The 8,089-nt window shown below is 39.0% G+C and overlaps 1 protein-coding gene across 1 annotated transcript; it reads left to right on the top strand.

The window, feature by feature from the left end:
* The first annotated feature begins 3,604 nt into the window (after positions 1-3,604).
* Positions 3,605-5,719, top strand: LOC106001808 (zinc finger protein 658-like). The gene has a single exon (XM_013036782.1). It carries the CDS (start codon positions 3,630-3,632, stop codon positions 5,550-5,552), a length of 1,923 nt encoding a protein of 640 aa, XP_012892236.1. The 5' UTR covers positions 3,605-3,629; the 3' UTR covers positions 5,553-5,719.
* The last annotated feature ends 2,370 nt before the right edge of the window (positions 5,720-8,089 follow it).

The following is an 8,089-nucleotide window of genomic DNA, read 5'->3' as shown; positions in this document are numbered from 1 at the left end:
GAGTAAGCCACATTCCCAGCCCTAAATCTAGTCCCCTCTTTTTTGGTACAATTAATTCTTTGAACTGAGGCCTTCCGATTTGCTTGGTAATTGCAATATTTATTGATGCATATGAGTATTCTACATACATTTCTTTTAATAAAGTGATGAGTTTATATATTGGATCTTCATGCATTGTGAATCATATGGTGGTATAAGTTTTATTTCAACAAACTATTACAGATATTACATAAAATAGATGACCAATATATTCCTTTATACTTACCTACACATTTACCATTTTAGTTTCTTTGTCCTATGTGTATATGTATGTGGACAACTTTTGCTCTTCTCTTGAAGCACTTCTCTTGTAACACTCTTATAATGCATATGTGTAATTAATCAATTCTCTTTCCCTGATATCTTCAATCTACATTTTTAGAAGAGTTACTCTGCCCAATGGATTGTGAATTGAATGTTATTTTCTTTCAATTCTTCACATATATATTTCCCTTTTGTGTGTTAGTCAGCATTCACCTCTGGTATTGGCAAGCATGGCTAGCTTGGCCATTCATCATTTGTAATAAGGTTCCGTGTGGGAGTCCAAAACCTCTCCACTTAGCCTCTGCAGGCAAATTAGCACTGTTATTTCCTTCCAACTTGTACATTTTTCTTCTCTATTTTTAGATCACATCCCTCTTCTAATTTTTCTCTGTCTTGCTTGTCGTGGTCCTATTTTTAGTTTTTTGTCATCTTGAATGTTCCTTCAGCCTCTATACATCCTCCATCCTTCCATGAAGGCATATTTAAATGAAAATATAGTCAGGGAACATTGTATGCCCCTCGCAACTATATTGTGGATTGTAGAAGGTAGGCCAAGTTCACAAAACTTCCTTCTAGCAGTTCTTTTTTACATAGGAAAGAAATATCAGGGTATCTATGACCATATTTCAGTATTTAGCACCTAAACTACAAAATAGTTAACATAGGATATTTATATATGGGAAGTAAATTAGATCTTATAAGGGCCAATCCATCATTATCTACGTTCTTAAGTACTGTTACTGCCTTTAACATTTATGTGGACACTTAGTTTTCATAAATCAATAATGTGCTATGTATTCTATGTGATGTCCTAAATGTGTTGTGATTGCTTATGACATACCGTGTGCATGTGTGTGTGTGTGTGTGTGTGTGTGTGTGTGTTGGTTGGTTGGTTGGTTGGTTGTGAGGTTTGATTTCTGGACCTGAGCACTGTCCCTGAATTCTTCCCCTCAAGGCTAGTGCTCTACCACATGAGCCATAGCACCAGTTCTGCTTTTCTCCTGATGATTAATTGGGGATGAGTCCCACAGACCTTCCTGACTTGGGCTAATTACTTGATTCAAATGTGCCATTACAGAAGCTGTTGTCATTTGATGATGTGGCTGTGGACTTCAGCTGGGAGGAGTGGCAAGACCTGGATCATGCTCAGAGGACCCTGCATAGAGATGTAATGCTGGAGACCTACAGCAACCTCTTGTCCTTAGGTGAGCAAAAGTCATTTGAACATGCGAGATCAAAGGCTGTTTTCTTTTCTAAGTAGTTATATAAATATTTATGTTGTTTCAGTAGAGGATTCCAGTCTGTGGGAATATAAAATTCCTGTCCATTTTTTCCACTTGATTATGTAACTGGAGACAATTTTATTCCCATTCATCAAGAAACCCAATCAGCACTTGGACCCAAAATCTAAACTGCATTCCACTAATAGAAAGAAGACTGTCTTCCTAAACTTGCGGTGATTTTTGTAGGTCCAAATATAGTCTAGAATAGAAAGTACATCACTATTTGAGGTATGATCTGAAAATCACTAGTTGAAAGTGGTTATTTGTAATCAACCCTGATCCTAGGTGCAGTGGCTAACACCTTTAATCTTAGCTTTTCTGGAGGCTGAAATGTGAGGATTTTGGTTTGAAGCCAGCAACTGCAGAAAAGTGACCATGAGGCTTTTATCTCCAAATCCCCTCACAATCTACAAATGTAGCTGGGACTGAAACTAGCAGAATGCTAGCTTTGAGCAAAAGAGCTGAGTTCAAGCCACCCAATTGGCAAAATAAGTTGAAAGCTGGGGAATATCAACCAGGAAGTTGGTAAGAAATGAGAAACAAGGTTTAGGAGCAACTTTGTGAACATGATGTCTAAGACCTTACAGTAATGATAACCCAGCGTACCAATAGTTCTTCTCTACTTGATAATAACAGGACACTGTGTTCCTAAACCTAAATTGATTGCCAAGCTGGAGCAAGGTGCAGAACCATGGATAAGAGAAGCCACAGACAAGAATCTCACAGGTGAGATAAAGCATCTTGCATGGTGGTGTTGTAGCCAGAGTCCACTTGATAGGTTTAATGAGCTGTACTGAGCAATAATGTTCCTAGTTCCCCTGAGTCTTGTGTGGCAGAGAACTAGGTGATCCTTTCTCTCAAGGACATGACAATCAAGAATTTACATGGAGACAAACTGATTTGGCTGTACCAGTATAGTTAAAGTGAGCAATTTTCTTTTTCTTTGTAGAAATCATTCTTAAACAGAAAAAGGAAATGAGAAATGTAGAAAATGAGGTCTCATTTTCATTGAAATAAGGGCTATGCAGGTATGAGGAAATAAGGAGTATGCCAGGACTGCTATCCTGTGATGAGGGAAATTGCTTCTTGGTGATGGTGGAAGTGAATGAGATTCAGAAGCAAAGCTTTTGGTTCATAGGGGGTGACTACCTGGGTCGTGAGCTGCAGTATCTTTGGTCTTGAATGGTTGTGAAGGAGCAGAAGTGTTAGAAAAGGAAATTTGATGAGAATTTGACTAAGGGTGAGGGAAACCAATTTTTAAAATGCCACCAATCCCTAAAGTAATTCTTAGTGAGAAGTTAGAACTGAAGAGATGGAGGTATAAATCCTTACTCTCAGGAACCTTCCATGCTTAGTGGGAAGGCCAAGGGATGTATCAAACACCGTAATGGTCCCTAAATCTAGACTGTATTTCTCTTCTTCACCTAATGGTTGAGAAGCCAAGCAGCAAAATATATGAAATATTTCCACAAATTAAAAGAAAAATAATAGCTATTCCCTTATGACCAAACCTCAAGGGTATTAAAGGCAGATGTTTAGTACTCAGCTTATAACTAATAGTGTGTAGTTGAATCATTTGAGTAATTAATTCCTTGAGAGAAATAGAAAAAAACTGAAACAGAAAAACATTATTTACCATTGTAAAATGTCAGTACTACTTTGTTAACTAATACATTACAGAGAAAAGGTTATATTCTGCATCAAAGAGTTCCTGCTTTGATCTTTTAAAATCTCGTAACAGTTAGGATGCCCGGAAATGCCTTTACTGTTACATTAAGGAATCTTGAGGTCTCATTTCTGTTTTTGTCTGTCTTTCTATATCTCATTGTAGATGTCCAAGAAAAGGAGTACAGGACTAAGACCTGTCAGGAGAATCCCTACGATTGTCTGTCTGAAGTCGGACTCATGAATACTAACACAGGGGAGAAAAATGTTAAATTAATAACAACTTTTAATTTGAGATCAAAACCTAAGTCAAAGCTGGTTAGGAATAATGGGAATTCCTTAGGGATAAGGACAGAGGAGTTCAGGAAGTGTCAGAACATGCTTCTCCATGGCGAGCCTGATGGGATGTGTGCTGCTTATAGTCCTGGAGTATCTCCTGTAGTTAAAGAATCTAACCAATATGGACATTCTTTCACCCGGAAGACACACCTTACTGTCCATCAGAGAACACACACAGGAGAGAAACCTTATGAATGTAATGTGTGTGGAAAGTTTTTCAGCCAGAAGACTCACCTTACTGTCCATCTGACAACACACACAGGAGAGAAACCTTATGAATGTAATGTGTGTGGAAAGTCTTTCAGCCGGAAGACACACCTTACTGTCCATCTGACAACACACACAGGAGAGAAACCTTATGTATGTAATGTGTGTGGAAATTCTTTCAGCCGGAAGACAACCCTTAATGTCCATCTGACAACACACACAGGAGAGAAACCTTATGAATGTAACCTGTGTGGAAAGTCTTTCACTCGGAAGGCACAGCTTACTCTCCATCAGCTAACACACACAGGAGAGAAACCTTATGAATGTAATGTGTGTGGAAAATCTTTCACCCAAAAGACACACCTTACTGTCCATCAGACAACACACACTGGAGAGAAACCTTATGAATGTAACCTGTGTGGAAAGTCATTCAGCCTGAAGTCATACCTCACTGTCCATCAGAGAACACACACAGGAGAGAAGCCTTTTGAATGTATCCAGTGTGGGAAGTCTTTCACCCAGAAGACAAACCTTACTGCTCACGAGAGAACACACACAGGTGAGAAACCTTATGAATGTAACCTGTGTGGAAAGTCTTTCATGCGGAAGTCTAAACTTACATATCATCATAGAATACACATAGGAGATAAACCTTATGAATGTAATGTGTGTGGAAAGTCTTTCATCCAGAAGGCACACCTTACTGTCCATCAGACAACACACACAAGAGAGAAACCTTATGAATGTAGTGTGTGTGGAATGTCTTTCATCCGGCAGGGAAACCTTACTTTTCATCAGAAAATTCACACAAGAAAGACACTTTATGAATGTAACAAGTGTGGAAAATCTTTTCACTTGAAGGCATACCTTACTGTCCATCAGAGAACACACACAGGAGAGAAACCTTATGAATGTAACAAATGTGGGAAGTCTTTCACCCAGAAGACAACCCTTAATGTCCATCTGACAACACACACAGGAGAGAAACTATACAAATGTAATATATGTGGAAAGTCTTTCACCCAGAAGGCACAAATTAAAATCCATCAGACAACACACACAGGAGAGAAACCTTATGAATGTAGCAGGTGTGGAAAGGCTTTCGCCCGGAAAAAATATCTTACTATCCATGAGACAATACACGCAGGAGAGAGACCTTATGAATGTAGCATGTGTGGAAAGGCTTTTGCCCGGAAAACATACCTTACTATCCATGAGACAATACACGCAGGAGAGAAACCTTATGAATGTAATGTGTGTAGAAAGTCTTTCGCCATGAAGTCACAACTTACTGCCCATCAGGCAACACATACAGGAGAGAGACCTTATGAATGTAGGAGGTGTGGAAAGTCTTTCACCAAGAAAATCGGCCTTACTTATCATGAGAGAAAACACACGGGAGAAAAACCTTATGGATGTAGCTGGTGTGGAAAGTCTTTCATGCGGAATTCGATCCTTAAATCACATCAGATAATACACACAGGAGAGAAACCGTATGAATGTATGGAGTGTGGAAAGTCTTTCAGGTGGAAGGCAGCCCTTAACATCCATCAGATAATGCACACAGGAGAGAAACCTTATGAATGTAACAGCTGTGGAAAGTCTTTCACCAGGAAGGTATACCTTACTGACCATCAGAGAACACACACAGGAGAGAAACCTTTTGAATGTAACCTGTGTGGAAAGTCATTCAGCCACAGGGCAAACCTTACTGTCCATCGGAGAACACACAGGAGGAAAACTTTAGGAATGTAACAGCTGTGGAAAGAGTTTCACACAGAAGTCAACCCTTATTTTTCATCAGAGAGCAAAACACAGGAGAGAAGCCTTATGAATGCAACAAATGTGGAAAGAACCGTCCACAGGAGGCCACAGCCTAGCATATAAGAAAATTCACCCAAATGAGAAGTCTCTAGAATGTAACAAGTAGGGAAAGGCTTTCATCTGGAAGAGAAGTCAGTTTGCAATAGAGAACCCACACAGGATACAAACCTTGTCAAGGTAGCAAATGTGGAGTTCTTCAACCAGAAGGCACAGCTCAGGGTTCATCATTGAACACACACACACACACACACAAGAGAAATCATGGCAATGTAAAACATGTAGAAAAATTTTCAAAAAAGTTCTAAGTAAACTCTCAGTCATTCTTCCCTGAATGTCCATCTTCTAAAATTACTCAAGTTCCATTTCTAACATTCTCTATTGGGAGATCTACAAGAAGATGATTATGTCTAATTTCCTGTTTCATGAAATTCTAGGATGGTATTTACCTTTTTCCTTTTATTTTGCTGTTAGTTTCATTTGAACTCATAGCCCTTTACTTCCCTTTGGCTTTTATTCTCAAGCTTAGCACTCTACCCTTTGTGCCACATCTCTAATTTTGAGGTTGTTGTATTTAGTATCATGAGTCCTATCATTGGGAAGCAGTCTACTTTCTTCAAAGGTGTTTACAAAACTTATGTAAGTAGTTCTGAAATGTTATAAATTAAGAAAATAAGTAGTTTCATAGAATCTATAAAGAAATTGAGTGATTTAATGGAATTTTGTAACATTTAAAAATGAGAAATATTTGAGAATTATAGATGAGTAATAAAGTTGATTTAGTAAATACTTATTTTATGTGGTGAAATTCAATAAAAGTGACACAGAATCCATTCAGATTTCTTGTGGGAAACAATTTTCAAATTTTTCTGTAAACCTAGAATACCCTCTATAACATCAGTCTCTTCCCCCCTGGAAATGAACAGTTCTATAATTTTTATAGAGCTGGTAGAATTTGTCATATATTCATATAGTCTTTCACAACGGAATAGACAAAATACATACTTTAAGGGATAGAGGTATGGCTTAGTTTTTAGAGCATTAGCAAGTGTGCAAAAGTATCATGTACTGGCTTTCAGTCCCAGTGTTGGAGCTTAAAAAAAAGAATATACACTTAACATTCCACAATCCCATGTGTAAAAACAATTCAGAAGCCCCACATGAACATGTCTCCATAGCAACAGCTTATGAGAACTTTAGAGACATACTTGAGAATGTCCCAATGATTCATGAATGTGAACCTCTTGGCTTTGAGTGACAGATTACAAGGGAAGGCATGCATCAGCAGGTCACCGGGTGATTACATTGTGTGTGTGTGTGTGTGTGTGTGTATGCATATCTATGTAAATATACATATATGTCACTACAAATTCATCCAGTCACTTGAATCCATCCATAACCCTCCATAGCACTATTCATTTTGTCAGATCTATTTCATAATCATTGGCTCTACTAACCAGCTCATCGCAGGTGCAGTCATGGTGCTACAGAACACAGACCCATATCAGGACCTAAATACAGGCTCATAAAGGGGGAAACTCCTTTACTGTATGATCAAGTCCTCAAAGAAGGGATAGCATTAAGGTTATTTAAATTATTTGGAATTGAAAAGCCAAGAAATGAAGACTCTTACAAAGAAGAGGACTAAAAGTGAAGGAATTTCATTGATTGAAAATAAAAGCAGGGCTGGAAAGATGGCTCAGTGGTAGAGTGCTTGCCTTACATGCACGAGGCCCTGGGTTTGATTCCCCAGCACCATATAAGCAAAAAGGAAAAAGCCAGAAGTGGCACTGTGGTTCAAGTGGTAGAGCACTAGCATTGAGCTGAAGGACAGCGCCCAGGCCCAGACTTCAGTCCCCAGGACCGGACCCAAAAAAATAAAAAAAAATAGCCTCCTTGTCAGGCCTACTCCGGTGGAGTCTGCTTAGCATGGACCACCTGATTTTAGATCTGAGAATGGGACTCCACAGAAGTCTACCTCAGAATGGGGCTTCACAGAAGCCTACCTCTGAGAATGGGACTTCACAGAAGTCTACCTCAGAGAATGGGGCTTCAAAGAGGCCTACCTCCTAAAAAGGCTGGCAAGCCCCTGGGAAAGATGTTTTCCTGTTTTTCTTTTTTTTCCGCTGTATAGGAGTGCCTATTAATCTTTTACTGCTCCTGTTGCTTGTTCTACTTACTCATGCTCAACTTTCCCTTATTGAGGGCTCTTTCTTGGAAGTGTTGACGACTCGAACATCTGATAAGTGTCCTGAGAATATGACTAACTCACCAGAGTTAAGTGCTACCCTGAAAGCCCCTTTTGTGGAGGCTATTGGACAAGTCATAAGTAAATATAAAAGTATTGGGGGTTTCATGACGTCACTTCAGCAGAAGGAATTGTTTGTAAGAAATTTACAAGAAGCTGTAGGCATGGCTAGAGCAGAAAGAGTGTATGGCTATTGGAGACTTCCCTTTAATCCTGGAGCATA

This window comes from Dipodomys ordii, unplaced genomic scaffold (assembly GCF_000151885.1).
Source record: "Dipodomys ordii isolate 6190 unplaced genomic scaffold, Dord_2.0 Scaffold441, whole genome shotgun sequence".
NCBI classification, from domain to species: domain Eukaryota; kingdom Metazoa; phylum Chordata; class Mammalia; order Rodentia; family Heteromyidae; genus Dipodomys; species Dipodomys ordii.
Note: the sequence above shows the minus strand (reverse complement) of the source record. Positions and strands in the feature narration are given on the sequence as shown.